At 50.0% G+C, this 20,873-nt stretch overlaps 1 protein-coding gene across 11 annotated transcripts in view; it reads right to left on the bottom strand.

Annotated features, from left to right (window-relative positions):
- Positions 1-20,873, bottom strand: part of GATAD2A (GATA zinc finger domain containing 2A) — an 83,691-nt gene that overhangs the window by 10,559 nt on the left and 52,259 nt on the right. For 10 of the 11 annotated variants that reach the window (XM_082206414.1, XM_082206420.1, XM_082206415.1 and 7 more), the window contains 6 exons: positions 19,390-19,667; positions 8,458-8,587; positions 6,821-6,952; positions 3,556-3,648; positions 2,292-2,420; positions 511-699 (listed from right to left, as the gene is read on the bottom strand). In XM_082206414.1, the coding sequence (XP_082062540.1) occupies positions 511-699; positions 2,292-2,420; positions 3,556-3,648; positions 6,821-6,952; positions 8,458-8,587; positions 19,390-19,667 (951 nt within the window). The remainder of the gene's footprint in view (positions 1-510; positions 700-2,291; positions 2,421-3,555; positions 3,649-6,820; positions 6,953-8,457; positions 8,588-19,389; positions 19,668-20,873) is intronic. The other variant, XM_082206418.1, reaches the window with a different exon arrangement.

Here is a 20,873-nt window from a genome sequence, read left to right as displayed (position 1 = left end):
TAAAAGGAAACATCTTGGCAGAATTAGACTGATCCCTGTATTGTATAAATGTAAGTTTGTAGGGAGGTAAAAAGAAATTATATAAGAAATATGTAACAGTAATGGATAGACAAAGTAAATTGAGATAAATTGGAAGTCAGTTTTAAATTTATTTTCTATAAATTTTATAATTGTGTTCAATACCAGGAGTATATATGACGATAATTATATTAATCTTCTTATATCTTCTAGTGTGGTGGTTTGATTTTTCTGTTACTTGTTTGTTTGTTTGTTTGATTGTATGTTTGTTTACTTGTATGTACGTCTGTTTTTCATAAATGTATTTATTTTAAACTAATAAAGATATATTAAAAAAACCAAACTGGACATGGAAGTGAACTGGCAACCACTGCAGCTGTGTTAAAACACAAGTTATATAACATATAAATGGGACCCCAGCCAGAACCACCTGGCTGCTGCCTCTGGGGTGGCGCCTGCCTGCCCCCCCCCCCCGCTCTTGCAGCTCCTCACCTGCGGGATGTTGACCAGGAGGCTTGCGTTGGGGACGTTGGCGACGCGGATGAGGCCCTGCTGAATGATGCGCTGGCCCTGGATCTGCACGCTGGGGACGGAGGCCCGCGGGGCCAGGAGCAGGGGAGGGGGCCCCGAGCTGGAGTGCTGGCGGATGTTGTGGATTTGCTGGGGAGACACAGAGATGGGCTGATATAGATGGGATCCGAGGGGGGATGGAAGAGAAAATTTAAAAGAGGGGGAGCGGAGGGTGACAGCCAAAGGAGGAAGAAGGCAGAGAGGAAGATGGCGCAATGGGGGAGATGCAGAAAGGAGGGGGAATAAGAGAGCAAGAATATTAACTTCTTTTTCGCTTTGAAGACAAGAAATGGCAGAAAAACTGACCCTCCACTTATACCCCAGCTTTTCCTCAGGGAGCTCAAGGTGGCATACATAGTTCAGAACAACCACCGTGTCAGGTTGACTTGAGAGGAGATAGGATAGCCATCTTCAAATATCTGAAGGGCTGTCACACGGAAGAAGGAACAAACCTGTTTTCTCCTGCTCTGGAGGGGAGGACTCAAACCCAAGAAAGGAGATCCCAACTAAATTTCAGGAGGAACTTTCTGACGGTGAGAGTTGTTCCCACAGCGGAGCAGACTCCCTATGGAGGTTGTGGACTCTCCTTCCTTGGAGGTTTCCCAGCAGAGGTTGGGTGGCCCTCTGCCATGGATGCTGAAGCAGAGATTCCTGCATTGCAGGGGGTTGGACTGGATGACCCTTGGGGTCCCTTCCAACTCTACCATTCTATGATTCTATAGGTTGGCTAGGTTGAGCTAGGCAGTGTCTGCCTCCCTGCCAGGGAGCTTCACGGCCGAGTGGGACTTGCAACCTGGTCTCTCCTGGGTCCTGAAGTGACCCTCTCACCACTGGCTCTCCAGGGGACGCTTGGGCCACACCGCAAGGTTGGAAGCTGACATTTCAGCCTTTCCCCACCTGCCAAACTCCCAGTCATAATGAAACACCCAACTGAATCCCACCAAGATTTAAGAGCATGGAGTTATCCATGTCCTTTGATTTCATAGAATCATGGAGCTGGAAGAGACCCACAAGGGTCATCTAGCCCAACCCCCTGCAATGCAGGGATTTCAATGGGTCTCCTCTGAGCAGGGCTAGCAGCTGATGCATCCCGATGTCTGACTGAAGCGCCATTTAAAGCAGGAGCCCACTGCAGAATCACAGACCTGCAGAGCTGGAAGGGATGCTGAGGACCACGTAGTCTAGTTCAACCCCCTGCAAGGCAGGAATATGCAAGCTGTTCCATACAGGGATCGAACCTGCAACCCTGGCATGATCAGCACTGTGCTCCATCTAACTCAACACTCTCTACACCAGAGCTTTCCAAACCCTTCATGTTGGTGACACACTTTTTAGACATGCATCATTTCACGACACAACCATTCAGTTTCACCAGTAAACTGGAGGTTCAACTAACACCTTTTGCAGCCCCAGGAGGAGTGCAGGGAGTGTTTGTGCAAGACACCTACACACTGCAGCCGACACACTAAGGTGTTGCGACACAAAGTTTGGAAAGCTCTCCTCTACCCTGACGGACGGTGGCTCCCCCAGGGTTTCAGAAAGGGGTCCCTGCTTGGAGAAGCTGCCGTAGACTGAACCCAGGACCTTCTGCCTGCAGGGTGCCATGCTCTGGCCCTGAGCTGCAGCCCCAACTGAGCCCCTCAAGCTGAGGCTGTGGGGGCGGAAAGGAAGCGGAAAGCCCAAGGTGGAGAAAAGCCGCTCACCTGTGCGCCTCTCACCAGAGGCGGCATGACTACCTGCGTGTTCTGCTGAGAGCCCAGCTTCGAAGATGCCTGCTGCCCTCCGCGGATCAACGGGGGAGGAATAACAGTCCCGGGAATACGCGAGGAATTCTGTATGGCACGAGAAGAGGAGACAAGGGAAGTGAAGGAGGAAGTCCGTTCTATAAGCACCCCACCCACCGATGCATCGCCAGAATCTTTGCTATATTCTTAAGGAGGCCAATGATTTCCAAAATGGACTAAAGAACAGCGTTAGGGCCAGTGTGGTGTAGTGGTTAGAGTCGGGCTAGGATCTGGGGAAGACCAGAGTTTCCCAAACTTCGAGTCTCCAGCTGTTGTTGGACTACAACCCCCTTCATCCCTAGCTAGCAGGACCAAAAACAGCTGGAGACCCAAGTTTGGGAAACCCTGCTCTAACCACACCACACTGGCCCTCATCCCATGGTCGCTGACAAGGCACAATCACAGGGTTGTTGTCAGGGAATTAAACAAGGAGAGGGAGAATCATGTAAGCCACCTTGAGAAAAAGGGGGGATATAAATGCAACAAATAAATAGATTCGCTTGGGGGTGATGTCTTTCTTGCCCCAGAACCTCCAAGTAGGCTGCCTGTTGCCCGTCTGGGGGTGAGTGGCTGTGGGAGACTTAAGGTCCCAAGAGTCAGCCTCTGGGGTGTCTTTACCCAGCAGAGGCTTCTTCCTGTTGTGTTTCTGAATAAGCAACTTCCCTGGCCTCAGCCTCCTTCAGCTGCTGCAGGAGACTTCCTGTACTGGGCTACATTTGAGGAGACTCAGTCAATCCCAATGCAGAGAGAAGGTGTCTAATTCTTAAGCGCTGGTTGCTTAAAAAGAAGAGGGAAGGAGTGAAATGTGGCAGCTTTGTAATTCAGGAAAAAATATATATCTGGGGAGCACCAGTGTAGATTTTGGTTCCCTTGCTGTTGAACAGCTTTCGATTTCTGTCAGACCTGCAAACTTGCACTGTTCTGTTAGTGTGAGCAAGATCTGCTTCCCAGTCCCCCCAATAAAGAGCACAGAAACTGACCTGCCTACGATTCAAGCAAGGCTGCATATTTGCTGGTCTGAACCAACTTGCAAGAGGTCTCATCTGCTGGGATGGCTCTGGAAGAGCATTCGGGCCAACAAACTGCCTTCCCCTCCTTAACCTCCTCACTCCCCCCGCAAAATGCACACACAGCTTTGCTTCCAGTTCTGCCATGTGCAGGCGGCTCCCTTGCGTGTACTGACCTGGAGGAGGGCTGACTTGCTGGAGGCGATGCTCTGCGTCCCTCGCACCAAGGGTGGGGGAGTCGCTGCGGCATTTCCTGAGGAGCCGGTGGGCTACAAGGAGCATCAGCCAAAAGGGGCACATTGCAAGGGGTCGGGGGGGGGGGAGAGATCAAAGCGAGATCAATTAGGGAACAGACAACTGAAAATCCTTGGGAGTGTTGCGGTAGTTGGCTTCCCCACCTGCCCATACCCAGCACTCTCGCTTCCTGTGTCCTGGGGATACAGAAACTGCCTTGTATTGAATCAGACCATAGTCTGTCTAGCTCAGATTTGTATACCCTAAACGGCAGTGCATTCAAATAATCCATCAATTTTTAATGTATGTATCTATATCTTTATCTTTATCTATATCCACATCCATATCTATATATCTATATATCTATATATCTATATATCTATATCTATATCTATCTAGCCAAAGGCCTTCACAACGAACAGCAGAAAGGCTTCCCTGTAAAACCACACAACGCAAGTCTATAAAAGTCTACAGCGTAAAAGTTTACAACATAAAATTTAAAATTACAATGCAATAACATAGCTGGAATTCCCCATCTTCCGTATACCATCTTCCCGGACTGCTGGGGGCCACTAGGAGCCGCTGCCCAACATCTCGAGGGTAACAAGTCCAGGGAGGGGGGTGGGCAGAGGGGGGGGGAGGCTTCTCGGTCCCTACAGTATTTTCTATAGAGCACCCCCAGGCTGACACCAGCAACCAACTGTATGTCTTGCTGGGATGCCTGAAAGCGGAAAGCAAAGTGGTAGACTGCTGCTGAACAGGGAAGTTCTGTTTGGCTTCTCAACAGCCGTTGACGGCTCCAAGCCTGGGATGGGGCACCCTGTGGCCCCCCCACTCCAGATGTGGTCAGGCTCAATTCTCAAGCAGCCCCCACACAGCCAGCTCTTAGGGATGCTCACAGCTTGAGGCTGGTGGACCCTGAATCGCCACAGGTCCCCATGCTTGCTCCAGAGGGAGGGGTGGTGTGCCACTGCGTTTAGAAATTAGCCTACTGACATGTTGCTCCGCCCACTTTTGCCCCCAGCCCCTCCCACCACGGGCATGCGGGGCCCTCCCCAGAAGGGAGCGTGGTCCTCAGGCTTAATCCCCGTACCCCACCACTGAAAGAATTACTTTAAGCCACTTTCCAGAACAACATCTCTATTTGCTTGTTGTTGGGGGGGTGTGTGGAACTGGGATAAGTCTTTGAATGTACAGTGGTGCCTCGCAAGACGAAATTAATTCGTTCCGCAATTCTCTTCGTCTTGCGGTTTTTTCGTCTTGCGATGCACGGTTTCCCATAGGAATGCATTGAAAATCAATTAATGCGTTCCTAGGGAAACCACCTTCAGACCAGGTCCGGGGACAGTCTGTCCCCGGACCTCTTCTGAAGGCTGGGGGGGGGGGGGACAAGGGCTTTTCTTCCCACCCCCAGCATTTTAAAAAACCCTGGGACAGCGGATGACTTCTCCGCTGTGCGGGGCTATCTTAAAATGCTGGCGGGCGGCATTTTAAAATCGCTCCGGACAGCGGAGGACTTCTCCGCTGTCCGGGGCGATTTAAAAGCCCCTGGGAAGGCAGGCGGGGGGGACAAAGACTTTCGCCCCCTGCCCGCCTTCAGAAGGTGTTCCCGCCCCCCGCCCCACTTCGGAACAGCTTTCCGAAGTGGGGCGGTGGGGCCAGGTGTTCCCGACCCCCCTCCCCACTTCGGAAGAGCTTTCCGAAGTGGGGTGGCGGGGCCAGGTGTTCCCGACCCCCCTCCCCACTTCGGAAGAGCTTTCCGAAGTGGGGCGGCGGGGCCAGGTGTCCCCGACCCCCCTCCCCACTTCGGAAGAGCTTTCCGAAGTGGGGCGGCGGGGCCAGGTGTCCCCGACCCCCCTCCCCACTTCGGAAGAGCTTTCCGAAGTGGGGCGGCGGGGCCAGGTGTCCCCGACCCCCCTCCCCACTTCGGAAGAGCTTTCCGAAGTGGGGCGGCGGGGCCAGGTGTTCCCGACCCCCCTCCCCACTTCGGAAGAGCTTTCCGAAGTGGGGCGGCGGGGCCAGGTGTTCCCGACCCCCCTCCCCACTTCGGAAGAGCTTTCCGAAGTGGGGCGGCGGGGCCAGGTGTTCCCGACCCCCCTCCCCACTTCGGAAGAGCTTTCCGAAGTGGGGCGGCGGGGCCAGGTGTTCCCGACCCCCCTCCCCACTTCGGAAGAGCTTTCCGAAGTGGGGCGGCGGGGCCAGGTGTTCCCGACCCCCCTCCCCACTTCGGAAGAGCTTTCCGAAGTGGGGCGGCGGGGCCAGGTGTTCCCGCCCCCCCCCGCCCCACTTCGGAACAGCGTTTTAAAATGCTGGGGGTGGGGAGCGAAGCGCTGCCGACCCCCAGCATTTTAAAATCTTCCCAGGACACGGGGAGATTTTAAAATGCTGGGGGTCGGCAGCGCTTCGCTCCCGACCCCCAGCATTTTAAAATCTTCCCAGGACACGGGGAGATTTTAAAATGCTGTGGGTCGGCAGCGAACGCTTCGCTCCCGCCCGCCAGCATTTTAAGATCGCCCGGGGCAGGCGGGGGGGAGGCAGGCGGGGGGGAGCAAAGACTTTTGCCCCCCGCCGGCCTTCAGAAGAGGTCCTCTTCTGAAGGCCGGCTGTGGGCGAAAGTCTTTGCTCCCGACCGCCAGCATTTCCCTATGGGCTTTCGTCTTGCGATGCAAGCCCATAGGGAAATTCGTCTTGCGAAGCGCCTCCAAAACAGAAAACCCTTTCGTCTTGCGGGTTTTCCGTCTTGCGAGGCGTTCGTCTTGCGGGGTACCACTGTACTGTTTATCACACTCAGTGGAGCTTACTTCTGAATAGGCTTGCAAGGGATTGGGAATATTTTAAACAAGGGGCATCCAAGGGTGAAGCAGGGCAATCTTTATTCTAGGTGACTTCACCCAGAAGGTTTTTGCACCCAGTGGCAGCGTGCTGCCAAGAGATTCTCTCAGAGGGAATGCAGCCCTCGATGGGCTGCTCACACCTGGCCTACAGTGTTAGAAACTCATAAATAAGAGCTAGGCACCAAATGGCTCCTTCAAGCAGGGTTACAGTCGCCAAAACAGAATGCTTAGTTGCCAATGTGGGACCTGACGACTCAAAAGTCAATGTGACTGTTTGGTTCCTGAAATTCTTGGGACACCCCACCCACCCCCAGCGCACAGCTGCCTTGGCGATCCACCGCGGAGTGGCCGGCAGCAAGCGAAGCGTTCTCACCTTCTGAGCCGTCGCCTCCTTCTGTATCTGACTCTGCCGCAGTTTCTTCAGCAGGACGAGTTTCGCCTCCTCTAACCGCAGCTCCTCCTTCAGCTGCTTGATCATCTGCTCCCGCTCCTCGGGGCTGCTCTTCTGCAAGAGGGAAAGGGGGCTTAATTCTCCAGTTAGGGGGGTTGCCAAAAGGGTTGACGTTTTGGGGAGGGGTCCACAGGGAAGAGAGGCGACAGCCATGGGGAGGTAAGGGGTGCAGGACTGGCTCCAGCCAGCAGAGTGGATCCAGACCTCCCTCCTCCCCTCCTTGCTCTATGGGCCCCTTTGACAGGTGGGTGGGGCTGCTCACCTGTCAATCACCTGCCATTACGGATGCCCAGTGACAACGTCACCTTTTGTTTTGCTTGCCTGCAGGCGTGGTTTGGGGACAGCACCTGCAGACTGGAACTGTCACATGTGGCATGTGACTCTTAATCTCAGGGTCATGGGTTCAAGCCCCACGTTGGGCAAAAGACTCCTAGATCGCAGGGGGTTGGACTAGGTGACCCTTGGGATCCCTTCCTACTGTACAATTCTATGCGATGAAGCAGGCACCTTGACCAATCCCTTTTCAGCACTGGCTAAAAACATTTTTTGTTTAGACAAGCCTAGTCAGATATTTAGAAAGCTGGTGTGAGTTTTAATCTGCTTGCAGTCTACTGCATTTTAGCTTTTCAAATATCTTATTATTGTTAATTTTTCTTAGTGATATTATTTTTTGGTAATAAAACAGTGTACAGTGGAACTTCAGAAGCCAAACGCCTGTAAACTTGAATGTTTTGGTTCCTGAACGATCAAAAACAGGAAATGATTTTTCCGGTTTTCTAATGATTTCTGGAAGCCAAACGTCCGGAGCAGTTTCCCGCAGCCAATCAGAAACCACGCCTTGGAAGTCTAACGGACTTCCAGACGGATTCCGTTTGACTTCCAAGGTAAAGGTAAAGGGACCCCTGACCATTAGGTCCAGTCATGAAAGACTCTGGGGTTGCCGCGCTCATCTCGTTTTACTGGCCGAGGGAGCCGGCGTACAGCTTCCGGGTCATGTGGCCAGCAGGACTAAGCCGCTTCTGGCGAAGCAGAGCAGTGCACGGAAATGCCGTTTACCTTCCCGCCGGAGTGGTACCTATTTATCTACTTGCACTTTGACGTGCTTTCGAACTGCTAGGTGGGCAGGAGCTGGGACCGAGCAACAGGAGCTCACCCCGTCATTGTGGGGATTCAAACCGCCGACCTTCTGATCGGCAAGTCCTAGGCTCTGTGGTTTAACCCACAGCGCCACCCGCATCCTGACTTCCAAGGTACGTCTGTATATATTTTGGCGCCCTGCCTGCGTGGGCTCCAGCTGCCCCTGAGGGTAAAGCCCCAGAGGCTGCAAAAGTCAAGGCAAGCGGTGAGTGGGTGAGTCAGAGTTTTAGCAAAATGTGCGAGGATGAGGGGCAGAAGAGATGTACAAAAAGGGATGGCTTGTTTCAGCACCACACCCAAGGAAAAGTCCCAGCGGAAGACAGAACAGGAGGAAGCAATGAAAATAGAAAGCTCACAGCCGCCTGGCCTGAATGCACCGAGTGAGGAGAGGCAGCTACGTTAAGGCAAGGGCTAAGACTTACCATCAGCACCTCTGTGCTGGTCTCCTTTAACGGGATTTTCGTCAATCCATTCATTCTTGGGCTCGACGGCTCGTTGTCCGATAGTACTATTACATCGGGCGAAGGGACCCTCCTCTCTCGCTTGACGTCGCTGGAGGAGCCACCCCACACACAAAAAGAAAAGCAGAGAGAGAGATGAGAGAGAGAAGAGAATAAATAACAGTAAATTAAGACAACACAGTGAAACAGTTCCAGCTGGCTGTTGTTCAATTAACACACCACCTTCCCCAATGTATGTCCTTCAGAGAGGCTGCTGCGCGTCATCATCCCTGACCACTAGTCATGCTGGCTGCTGGGAGATGGAGTCCAGTAGCACCCAGAGGGCCAAAGGTTGTTCGGTCCTGCAGCAGGAAGAGGCATTCCCCTTTCTCAGGAGAGAATGGCTCTTCGAAACGGAGGCATTCCTCCACCTCTTGTACACAGCAACCAAACTTTTCAGGGCACTGTCGCCCCTGATCCCATAAACTCACCCCCTGCCCTAGCCTGAAGAAGCATCGTTCAGAACAGCGGTTTGCACAGCCCACTGAAGCAAACAACACAATCAAATTCAGCAACAACTGGGTGCACATTCATTCAACATCCAACTGAAACTAGTTTGACAAAATCGATGAACTTGATCCAGGGATACTGGCTTTTCGACAGCCATTGATACCTGTTAGGCAGTGGCACTGCCCACTTGGAGAACCACTGAAGTACAGACTGCTCCTTCTGAGAGCAGGGATGGGGCGCCTGTGACCCCCCGATGTTGTTGCACTATAACTATGTCCATCACCACTGGCTGTTGGCTGGGGCTCTAGGTTTTGGAAGGCTGGCCAAACATGTGGACTGGTCTTTGGAGGGGAGACACCAATATTTTTATTCATTTATTACCAAATGTACATCTCCCTCAAGGAGATTGAGATGGTGGGTACGGTTCTTGACACACGTACAAGCACTCCTCATGGCTTGCCTGTGAGTGTGACTAGCCCAAGTTGCAGGGCAGAGTGGGGATTCGAACCCAGGTCTCTCAAGGTTCTGATACTAGGAGCCTCAAGTTCAGCCCAAACGCTTAGATCAAGTGTATAGCATCCAGATCAAGGGAAGTAATAGTGCCACTGTATTCTGCTCTGGTCAGACCTCACCTGGAGTACTGTGTCCAGTTCTGGGCACCACAATTCAAGAAGGACACTGACAAACTGGAACGTGTCCAGAGGAGGGCAACCAAAATGGTCAAAGGCCTGGAAACGATGCCTTATGAGGAACGGCTAAGGGAGCTGGGCATGTTTAGCCTGGAGAAGAGGAGGTTAAGGGGTGATATGATAGCCATGTTCAAATATATAAAAGGATGTCACATAGAGGAGGGAGAAAGGTTGTTTTCTGCTGCTCCAGAGAAGCGGACACGGAGCAATGGAGCCAAACTACAAGAAAGAAGATTCCACCTAAACATTAGGAAGAACTTCCTGACAGTAAGAGCTGTTTGACAGTGGAATTTGCTGCCAAGGAGTGTGGTGGAGTCTCCTACTTTGGAGGTCTTTAAGCAGAGGCTTGACAACCATATGTCAGGAGTGCTCTGATGGTGTTTCCTGCTTGGCAGGGGGTTGGACTCGATGGCCCTTGTGGTCTCTTCCAACTCTATGATGCTATGATTCTAAGCTCTGGGGGCCTTCTGGTGCTTCCCTCACTGTGAGACACGAAGCTACAGGGAACCCTGTGGAATGCCGTCCCATCAGATGTCAAGGAAATAAGTATTATGATGATGATGATGTTTAATCTTACTGTTTATTAGTAGATTCTAATGAATTATTGAATATTGCTTTATTTGATATGTTGTTCATTTGAGTTATTGTGACTTTTTATATTGATCAGATTGCTATTATTCATGTTTGATGCTTTATTATGTTTTTGCATATACTGGAAGCCGCCCAGAGTGCCTGGGGCAACCCAGTTTGATGGGCGGGGAACAAATAATAAAATTCTTGCTGTTGTAAATTAGCAGAACTTTCACCCCACTTGTAGCAAGTGGTCTCAAGGAGAGGTTTCTGCGGAGGCTGAAATACTTAGAAGAGTCTCTAGAGGGCAGCCTAATACAATTCAAAATGCATCAGTCCTCCAAATGGGGACAAAAGGTGAAAGAGCGGTTATTCCCCTTCCCCATTTCTTAAGAACCAGGCCAGATCTGTGGACCCGATAGGACTCCATGCAATTAAACCTTAGCTCAATGGAGACCCACTAAACTTGAGAGGCTCAAGCCAGATAAAGCACGGCTTGTGAAAGAGCACGCTTCTTTCCCTGCAAACATTACCCAAAGGGTCCTATTCCTTTTTAGAATCATAGTGTCGGAGGGGGTTCTAAGGGTCGTCTAGTCCAACCCCCTGCGATGCAGGAATATGTAGCTGCCCCTTATGGGGACCGAACCTGCAGCCAGGCTCTAGCCAACGGTGGTCTCCAGGCTGACTTTCCCAAGTCGCAAGGTGGTTAGATTGGTCTCAACTAGGGCCAGGGCCTTTTCAGTACTGGCCCCGACTTGGTGGAACGCTCTGTCATAAGAGACCAGGGCCCTGAGGGAGTGACATCTTTCTGCAGGGCCTGCAGGACAGAGCTGTTCCGCCTGGCGTTTGGATTGGACTTGGTCTGACCCTTATGCTTCCCTCCCTTTATGGTTTTGATCTATGGGCTAGTTTTAAAATGTGGCTGCATATTAAATTGCATTTTAACCTGTATTTTAAATTGGTTTTTCCCCCCTATTATGTTTTTAGTGTGATTTTATTGGTGTTAGCCGCCCCGAGCACGGCTCTTGCCCGGGAGAGCGGGGTATAAATACTTTTTCAAAAAAATATTATTATTATTATTATTATTAAAAAGTAAAGGTAAAGGGATCCCTGACCATTAGGTCCAGTCGCGTACGACTCTGGGGTTGTGGCACTCATCTCGCTTTACTAGCCAAAGGAGCCGGCATACAGCTTCTGGGTCATGTGGCCAGCATAACTGAGCCACTTCTGGCAAACCAGAGCAGCGCACGGAAACGCCGTTTACCTTCCCACTATAGCGGTACCTATTTATCTACTTGCACTCTGACGTGCTTTCAAACTGCTAGGTGGGCAGGAGCAGGGACCGAGCAACGGGAACTCACCCCGTCGCAGGGATTCGAACCGCCGACCTTCTGATCGGCAAGTCCTAGGCTTTGTGGTTTAACCCACAGAGCCACCCGCCCTCACTTCTTTCAGTAGACAATAAAACAAGCCCCTAGCTCAAGTACTCTCTCACAGGCCCTCTCTTCATTTTGATAAGCAGACCTGATTCCAGAGAAGAAGATAAATAAATAAATAAATGGATGGATCTAAACACGGGACTTTTGCTGCAGACTCAGCTTAGTTTCCACTCGCTTGTTTTTTGGTTTGCTTTCTTTAAACATCATTTAATGCATTTACATCCCACCTTTTTATCCAAGGAGCTCAATTCTTTCCTCACCCCTTATTCTACCCACAGAACCACCACCCTGAGAAGCAGTGACTGATACCCAGTGAGATTCATGGCTGAGTGAAGGGATTTGAACACTGGCCTCCCAGCTCCTAGTCTGACACTCTAGCCCAGGGTTTCCCCAACTTAGGCCTACAGCTGTTTTTGGACTACAACTCCCATCATCCCCGACCACTGGTCTTGCTAGCTAGGGATGATGGGAGTTGTAGTCCAAAAACAGCTGGAGACCCAAGTTGGGGAAACCCTGGGCTAGCCACTACACCACACTGCAGAAGAGCTCTTCCAACAACCCTCATGGCAGTCGTCATGCTCTGAGCAGAGGAACCAAAACACATGGACACAACTAACATTGTGCAATACAGAAAAGAGCTCTGCAGCTGAATCAGGCCAGAGGGGAGCCATCTGTTGGTTACAGTGTGGTGCTGAGAACACCAAGGTTACAGGTTCAATCCCCATAAGGGATAGATGCATATTCCTGTACTGCAGGGGGTTGGACTAGATGATCCTAGAGGGTCCCTTCCAACTCTGATCCTATACTAGTCCACCCTCTTGTCCTCACAGTAGTCAAATAGATGCCCTGAAGGGAATCCCACAAGCAGGACTACAGCACAACACCGACTCTCCCCAGTTACGACTCCCGGCAACCCATATTCAGAGGTATTTATTGCCTCTGACCGTGGAGCCCATTCATTTCAATGGGTCTACTCAAAGTGGAACCAACTTAGGTGAAACTTCATGTTACGTTTGCTTCCTGTTACGTTCTTTCAGGTTACGTACTGCGGCGACCCGGAAGAACTGGAAAGGGTTACTTCCAGGTTTTGCCGCTTGCGCATGCGCAGAAGTGCTAAATCGCGCTTCACACATGCGCACAGGTGCCAAATCGTGCTGCGCACCTGCACAGATACGGTGCTTCAGGTTGCGCTCTTTTCATGTTGCGAACGGGCCTCCGGAACGGATCCCGTTCACAACCAGAGGTACCACTGTACTCTTCCTTGAAAACTTTTCAGCTCCAGCTTGTGGCTTTGTAAAGTGTCAAGTTTTGCAGGAATGAACTCTTGAGGAAGAAAGCAGTTTCTACCAGGCCAATGCCAAGTTCAGCAAACGGGGCAGTCGTAGAGAGGGGACACAAACAGCTTACGATTTCAAACAATGAAAATAAGGCCTTCTCTTTGGGGGATACCTGGGTTTGGGAGGTCTGCAACATTCCAGCCCTGACTACAGAAGCGAATGTCCAGTCTTGCTCACAGAATCATAGAATTGTAGAGTTGGAAGGGACCTCAAAGCCCATCTAGTCCAACCCCCTGCAACGCAGGAATCTCAGCTAAAGCACCCTTTTCTTACAGAGAGCCCGTTATACCAGCCTGCTTTCAACAAAGGAGAGCATGCGCCTATAGTCTTCCCTGCCACAAAATACTATCAAGCAGAGAGCTTCCCAAACCATTGGCTTCTGTTAAAAGCCCCAACACACCCACTCCTCCAATTTGCGAACTGTGCAAGATGTTTTCTCTGATATGGAACCTCTGCTGCCTTGTGGGATGATGATGATGATGATATACCACCCTTCTTCTGAAGGTCTTTGGGAGAAGAAATGGCTAAGGAATAAACCCTATGCAAATCCAGAGTGGAGTCCCTAAGGCGGTTGGATGGTGTCTTGTCCGCCTCCTTCTGGCAACTCCTGCAGCCCAGCTGGCGCCAAACGTCTTGCTCCGATTTCCTTTGGACCCCCCATCAGGAAGGCTGAGAGGGGGGTCTTGCTGTCTGGGCAGCCCAGGACCCCCAGACCCACGGCCCAGGCTTGCGCCCAGGGGGGAAGTCACTTCAGTGCTGCTAACACAGTGGGTTGACTTCACCCCTGGAGGCAGACTCCATTGCCTCTCGAGACAGATGGCAGCAGCCAGATGTAAATTCACCCTGGGAAGTGGTCGGATTTTGGGTTCAGAAGCTTCTGTTTTTATGCCCAGCATTTCCAGACGCAGCTGAGAAAAAGAGACCTTGTATCTGAAACCCTGGAGAGTCGCTGGGGATCCTGAGCTGCACTCTTGCACAGAAAAAGAATCGGCCAAGTTTTAACCCCTTCTGCTACATGCAAACTAAAAATCTCTGGCACACATCCACAACGCACACGGTCACCCTTGTATAATCAGTTATCACAGCATCATCATAAGACGGTGAACTCCCCCCCTCCATGCCGCCAAAAAAGTCACATGATCCCATTGGTCATGTGGATTAAAAAAACCCCCAAAAAACAATTCCTTTCCACATCCTGGAAAAAGTCATGGCAACCAACCGGTCGGAACCGGTTTCGTGACACATTTGCTTTCATTTTGTGGAGTGGGAAGTTGTTGTTGGGGTGGAGGGAGGAAGGAAGGGAGGAGGAGGAAGAGGAGGAGACAGGTAGTGGAAAGAAAATGGAGGGGGTCGGAAGGAGGAAAAGTCTCTCTCATTCAGACACACACAGAAAAAAAGGGCAGGCAAAGGCGAAGAACCTTAAAAAACTTTCTGAAACCAGCTGAACTGTGAGATTCTGCAGAACCTGTTTTGTACACCTAACATATTTTTTTATTTCTGCATTTAACATTGTCATTCCTCCTGCTTCGTTTTAAGGCTCTAATTTCATTGGCTAAGTTGCATCATTTTGCATACTATCTTTATATATTTATTGCAGCGACTACCAAACAGAAACTTTCTATTCTTATGGCAATACATATTATGATTATTATTTAGATTTGTATACATTCATTAAATTTATATATCGCCCTTCATCCAAAGATCACAGAGGGTAGTTTACAACATAAAACCACAAAATGCATAACAAGCAAACCAATACTATATCATATTTGTAGGTGGGTTTCATCCAACTAAGAGTAGACCCATTAAGGAACTTAAGGCAGTTCATTCATTTCAATATCTCTGCTCTCTTGCTAATGTTGGATATAACCCACAATCGTGTATGGATTTGTTTTCTGTATTGATTCCCATTATTTTAGATTTTTCTTATTTTGTTTCTTTTTACTGCAGCATTTATTGTTCATGTGGGTATTTCTATTTTTAATATTATCATTATTTATTTTCAATTATTTATATGCCGCTTATTAACAACAGCCACCAAGCAGTGTATAATAAATTCAAAACAATGCAAATATCTATTATGATCATCATCAACAATTTTATATACCAAAAGGTCCTACAATGCAAATGATTTATTTTCAACAGTTTATGTACCACTCAATTACAACAGCCCCTAAGCAGTGGATAATAAACTCAAAACAATGCAAATAACTATTAGAATTACAGGGGTATCTCTAGTTACGGACACGATCCATTCTGGGGTGCCGTTCGCACCCTGAAAAGCCCGCAACTAGAGCGGCGCTTCTGTGCAAGCGCGGAGCGCGATAGAGCGCTTCTGCACATGTGTGAAGCGTGCAGAACGCTTCTGCGCAAGGTTTACCATGTTCGCAACCTGAAAAGCTGCAATGTGTTGTGAAGCAAACACAGCAAGAGGTATGACAGTATAAAGTTAGAAGAGACCCTGAGGGTCATCTAGCCCAACCCCCTGCAACGCAGGAATACACAGCTGTCCGGGGATCAAACCTGCAACCTTGGCATTATCAGCACTGCGCTCTAACCAACAATTATTTTCAACAATTTATATACCACTCAATTGCAGCAGCCTCTACGCAGCAGCATATAATAAACTCAAAACAATGCAAACAACAACAGCAGCTGAAAATGAAAATATCAGGGTATCCTTGTGAGCCTCTTTGGGTACAATGGTGGGAAATGTATGCAAATCTAGGAAGACACTGCACGGAAAAACGGTGCACAAATTCACACACTTCTACTGCCCACAGCGCTTTTTAGGTAGGGCCTCCTCCCTTGTTCAAACGTCAACATATCACATACGTTTACTTGGGAGCAAGCCTCCATCAGGTCCAGTGGAACTTATTCCCTCCAAATATTAAAGTCCTTTTTCAGGGCGTTGGAGGAAGGATAATAGAATGGTTGCATTGGAAGGGACCCCTGTGGGTCATCTAGTCCAACCCCCTGCAACAGCTGTCCAGGAAGCTTTTCTTTCTTTTTTCGTTTACTGCAGCATTTATTGTTCATGTGGGTATTTCTATTTTTAATATTATCACCATTATTCATTTTCAACCATTTATGTACCACTTATTACAACAGCCCCTAAACAGTGGATAATAAACTCAATACAACACAAAGAACTTCTATCCATCCATCCATCCATCCATCCATCCATCCATCCATCCAAGCTGCTTCTCCTTCATGCTGTTGGAAAGTTGCCTTGCACAGAGCCCTGGCTTCATTCAGCTCAGCCTTCCCTCCCCTGCATTGTTCACTTGGCAGCAACTGCCCAAAGTTTTAGGGTGTGTGTGTGTGTGCGTCTTCCTCAGCCCCCACCTGGATATAAATCAGGAATAGAACCTGGGAGGTTTTGGGTGCAAGGCAGATGCTCTAGCACAGAGTTCAGGCTCCTGCCTTTAAAAGAGAAGAAGATTCCAGCCCTCATGGTTCTAGAACAGTGTTTCCCAAACTTGGGTCTCCAGCTGTTGTTGGACTACAATTCCCATCATCCTTGACCACGGGTCCTGCTAGCTAGGGATGATGGGACTCGTAGTCCAACAACAGCTGGAGACCCAAGTTTGGGAAACACTGATCTGGAATCTGAAATTCAGACAGGATGCAGAGTCAAACCACTAGTCCACTTAGCTCAGTATTAAAGAACAAAGAATGGCAAGTATTGTCTCCTACCAATTACTGGTGGAAGCTGCCCAGGCAAGAACCTCGCCTACCTGGAGATGGCAGGGACTGGACGTGTCTAGTCTGGACACGTTCCAGTCCACGTTCCAGTCCTCCTCTGGACACGTTCCAGTCCAGTACTGGAACGTGTCCAGAGGAGGGCAACCAAAATGGTCAAAGGTCTGGAAATGATGCCTTATGAGGAACGGCTAAGGGAGCTGGGCATGTTTAGCCTGGAGAAGAGGAGGTTAAGGGGTGATATGATAGCCATGTTCAAATATATAAAAGGATGTTACATAGAGGAGGGAGAAAGGTTGTTTTCTGCTGCTCCAGAGAAGCGGACACGGAGCAATGGATCCAAACTACAAGAAAGAAGATTCCACCTAAACATTAGGAAGAACTTCCTGACAGTAAGAGCTGTTGGACAGTGGAATTTGCTGCCCAGGAGTGTGGTGGAGTCTCCTACTTTGGAGGTCTTTAAGCAGAGGCTTGACAACCATATGTCAGGAGTGCTCTGATGGTGTTTCCTGCTTGGCAGGGGGTTGGACTCGATGGCCCTTGTGGTCTCTTCCAACTCTAGGATTCTATGGACATGGGACATTCTGAATGCAAAGCAGGTGCTCTGCCACGAGGCCTTCCTCTAAAAACGTTGCAAGGTTCCAGTCCCTGTTGTTCTGGATACCCAGCAGGTTTGAATGTCCCTCCCAGGTGTGGACACACAGGAAGAGTCATGTGAGTGTGTGCCTGCAGTAACTTATCTTGGGGATGAAAGAAGTCTCTTTGGAATCCAGGAAAGTTTCTCCCCAGCAGGAAGTAAAAAGAGCAGAAATAAATGCCATCTCTCCCACCCTCCTCCTCAAATATCTCAGAAGAACATCTTTGCAGAGTTTGAAATTGTGTGGTGAATAGTGCCTGTAGGGTGGGGTGTGGAGAACAAACGAACACACACACAAACGACACACACACAGAGAGCTCATCAGCATAACCTGTCCTCCCGGAAGAGCTGGTAGGTCAAGGATCCTTGTTATCAATCCCAAATAAATCTTTTAAAATTCAGCACAGCCTTAAACGCTACCAGGCGTCAGGTAGTTTTCCAAGAAGGGTAAAGAGGCACCTGGGCAGGACAGGGTAGTCAATATTAAAATTAAAACGTGGACCTTCTCACATTTCCACCAGTTGTGCCCACGAAATAAATTGCTCTGGGGTTAAGGGAACGCAGAGCCTGAAAATGGCCTCCCCAGAATGCTTCTTGCTCATCACCAGCCTTGGAAAACACTTTTTATAGATGGCCGCTGAGCGTGTGTCTTTCGGCCAAATGAAGGCATGCACTTACAAAGAGGACACCATGCCACTCGAGAAAAACTGCAAACTGCAGCCCAAAATAAATAACAACCGGCTTTTCACCTAAGACTTGGCCCAATATTCTCCCACTGGTCTGCTTTAAGAACATAAGAGCAGGCAGAGGCAAACTCGGCCTTCCAGATGTTTTGGGACTACAACTCCCATCATCCCTAGCTAACGGAACCAGTGGTCAGGGATGGTGGGAACTGTAGTCTCAAAACATCTGGAGGGCTGAGTTTGCCTCTGCCTGAAGAAGAGCCTGCTAGATCAGGTCAATGGCCCATCCAGCCTGTTCTCGCAGGAGCCAACCAGGTGCCTTTGGAAAACCTCAGGTAGGAGCAGAGCGCAAGAGCAGCTGTCCCGCTCCAAAGGCCAAGGATGATGGGGAGTTGAACATCTGGAGGGCCACAGAGGCTCCCCATCCCTGCTATGGAAGGAGGTCCCCTTGGTGTTTTCCTGAACTAAGATGTCACCTTCCTTTTGCATGCAAGAGATGGAGGAGCGTGTTCGTCTAGACCTTGAAAGACCTGCATCCCCCCAGGGGTTATACAGAGTCAGACCCTTGGACCCATGAGCTCAGAACTGCCCACTCTGACTGGCAGTGGATCTCAAGGGCTTCAGGCAGGAGTTCCTGGAGATGCCGGGGATGGGCGAGAGCTGGGAGAATGCCTCTCTTCAGAAGAGCAATTCACCCTGAGAAAGGAGAAATGCCTCTTCTTCCATCAGGGACAGGGAAACCCGCGGCCCTGCAGATCTCATGGGAGGAATGCCTCTTTTCAGAAGAGGAATTCTTTTCTGAGAAAGGGGATTGGCTCTTCTTGGGTTAGGGATGGGGAAAACGTGCATCCTTCCAGGTGCTGTTGGGACACCCAAGGGTGGTATAATAACAACAACAACAACAATAATAATAATACTACAGTGGATGCTTGGGTTGCGAACATGATCCGTGCGGAATACACGTTCACAACCCGCAACAGTCACAGCCTGCAGCGGCACGTTTGCACATGCGCGGGTTGCGATTCAGTGCTTCTGTGCATGCGCCAAAACCCGGAAGTAATCCGTTCCAGTACTTTCGGGTTTCAGCGGGTCCGTAACCCGAAAAAACACAACATGAAGCGTCTGTAACCTGAGGTATGACTGTAGTAGTAGTAGTAGTAGTAGTAATAATAATATACACTATCCATCTGGCTGGGTTTCCGCAGCCACTCTGGGTCGCTTCCAGCACATATAAAAACACAATAAAATATCAAATATTATAAACGTCCTGATACAGGGCTGCCTTCAGATGTCTTCCACAAGCTGTGTAGTTCTTTATCTCCTTGACATCTACAGGCCACCTACCTTTTCGAGGTGCTCATGTCCACCGGCTCGTCTCCCGTCTGCACCTCCACTTTGATCGTGGCTTTCATCTCCCCTCCTTTTAACAGTCCCTGGACTCTCCCAGATGTGGGTTCACTCTTCACCTTGAGGTCTCCCCCTTCCGCGTTGGCCTCGGGGGCCCCCAGGAGCCCCTTGTCCATCTTCATCTTCTTGCAGTCCACGTCGTTCTGGGTGATCTCCCGCTCGAGGGCGCGCTTCTGACTTCGCGTCCGGCAAGCTTCTTCTGTCATTATGGTACTCTGATGGAGTGGGGAAGTAACACAAGGAAAGGAAAAGGGGAGGGAAGAGGAAGAAGGTAAATTCATCCAGGCAACACAGATCAGAGTATCACAATGTGTTTTTTTTTTTAATAATAGCAATAAAGCAAGCAGCAGTCTGAACTAGCTGCTTAGAGAGTGCAAAAGTGGGTGCTCAGCTCTGTTTCAAGCAGAACTCACAACGCAATTCATGGGGAAATGGAAAAATGCGAAGTCAAAATGGGTTTTTGGAAATCAGGGGCAAGTTCACTGCAAGAAGATATGGAGACTCCCTACCCACAATTTTTTTAAAAAAACCTGCTTAATTTTGCTTGCCCCCCCCTCCCCTTTAAAAACCTGCCCGTTATCCTGAACACCTGCTTCTCATGACTGAAAGTTTCCAAGTCCCTCCTGGCACATCCTGGGGTTTGGAAAAGGCCCTGCATTTTATTTTTTTAAGGTACAGAGAACATGCCTTTTACTGCTAAAGAGATTACAGGCTTTATTCCGCCACCGGCCCTAAAAGCCACCAGAGAGAATGTCTTAAAGGAGAAGGGCTGTGGGGGAGCCATTCTCTGCACCCCTCCCTCCTGCACAGGAAGTGCTCAAAACTCGTGGAAGTAGTTGGGAGAGATTTGGGGGGCTTTTTAAAAAAAGTTTTTTTAAAAGTGGTGGTGGGGTGGAGGGTTGCATTTTGCCCCCACCCTGGGGGGGGGGCGTGTGTTCCCTCTCCAACTGTACCTGCAAGAGAGGCACACACACACACACACACCAAACCTCTTCTGATTTGGGGGTTGGCGTGGCGGGGAGGGCAGGGAGCAAAGAGCTGAGTCAGTTTGTGATCCCATGACATCACTGGGTCCACACATGACCCTTTCCCAGGATTCAGTGGGAGAGACAAAGCACTTTCCAGAAAACCGGTCTGAACTGGTTCCAGACAACAAGGCTATGTGTTGTTAACCCCTCGCAGCAGAGAGAGCGCGAGAGCGGCTGCGGCCACCACCGTCCCTGCATCTGCTTGTGGGTGGGGTGGGGCTGGGGGGGCTGCAGATGGGCATTCCAGAACACAGAGTCCCAGGGAATAAATGGGAAGGGGGTGGGGGAGACCACCCCACGGCGTGCTCTTAAAGGGGCAGTGCAGGTGGTGGTCAGCCGGCCAGGCTTGAGAAAGCCATTTTGGAGAAGCGGGGTGGGATGGGGTGCCCGCAA

Source organism: Podarcis vaucheri (assembly GCF_965113315.1).
Source record: "Podarcis vaucheri genome assembly, chromosome: 18".
Taxonomy (NCBI): domain Eukaryota; kingdom Metazoa; phylum Chordata; class Lepidosauria; order Squamata; family Lacertidae; genus Podarcis; species Podarcis vaucheri.
This window is presented reverse-complemented; position numbering and strand designations above follow the sequence as displayed.